This window comes from Charadrius vociferus, unplaced genomic scaffold (assembly GCF_000708025.1).
Source record: "Charadrius vociferus isolate BGI_N301 unplaced genomic scaffold, ASM70802v2 scaffold2020, whole genome shotgun sequence".
Lineage (NCBI taxonomy): Eukaryota > Metazoa > Chordata > Aves > Charadriiformes > Charadriidae > Charadrius > Charadrius vociferus.
This window is the reverse complement of record NW_009646376.1, coordinates 1-457: the sequence shown is the minus strand read 5'-3', so window position 1 is coordinate 457 and position 457 is coordinate 1. Positions and strand designations below refer to the sequence as shown.

At 62.6% G+C, this 457-nt stretch overlaps 1 protein-coding gene across 1 annotated transcript in view; it reads right to left on the bottom strand.

Moving 5' to 3' along the window:
- The window catches only part of PIWIL2 (piwi-like RNA-mediated gene silencing 2), a gene marked incomplete at its 5' end in the record, with an annotated part of 10470 nt that extends 10101 nt beyond the window's left edge, over nucleotides 1-369 (bottom strand). Inside the window, 2 exons of the mRNA XM_009894356.1 lie at nucleotides 1-123; nucleotides 245-369. The exon at nucleotides 1-123 is cut by the window's left edge and continues 4 nt beyond it. Coding sequence (XP_009892658.1) covers nucleotides 1-123; nucleotides 245-369 — 248 coding nt within the window. The remainder of the gene's footprint in view (nucleotides 124-244) is intronic.
- Between the last annotated feature and the right edge of the window lie 88 nt (nucleotides 370-457).

Genomic DNA, 457 nt, shown 5'->3' with positions numbered 1-457 from the left:
CAGCGTGGGCTGGGTGCCCTCCGCTCCCGCCGCCTCCTCCTTGAAGAGCCAACCCGAGTGGGCCAACGGCAGCTGCACCGGTTTGTTACGGATGTCGTTCTTCAGCCCCGGGTCATCGAGGAACTGCGGGGATGGGAAGAGGGGACGCTCGGTGCTACCAAAGCCCCCCTCCAGAATCACAGAATCTCCTAGATCGGAAAAGTTCTGTAAGATCATCTAGTCTACCCCTCCCGGCCCCGCTCACATCGTCCTTCTGCAGCATCCGCAGGATCTGCTTCGTCTCCTCGTCCGTCTCCCTCTTCTCCTTCTTGATGTTGATGATGTGGGAAGGACCGAAGTCCGACATGTCCACCGTCTTGTCCCAGGAACCTGCTGGGGAGCGGGGAGCAGCCCTGGGGTGAGCCCCGAGACGGGTGGGATGCCCTGAGACCCCCCACCTCACCCCCAGGAAGGCGGG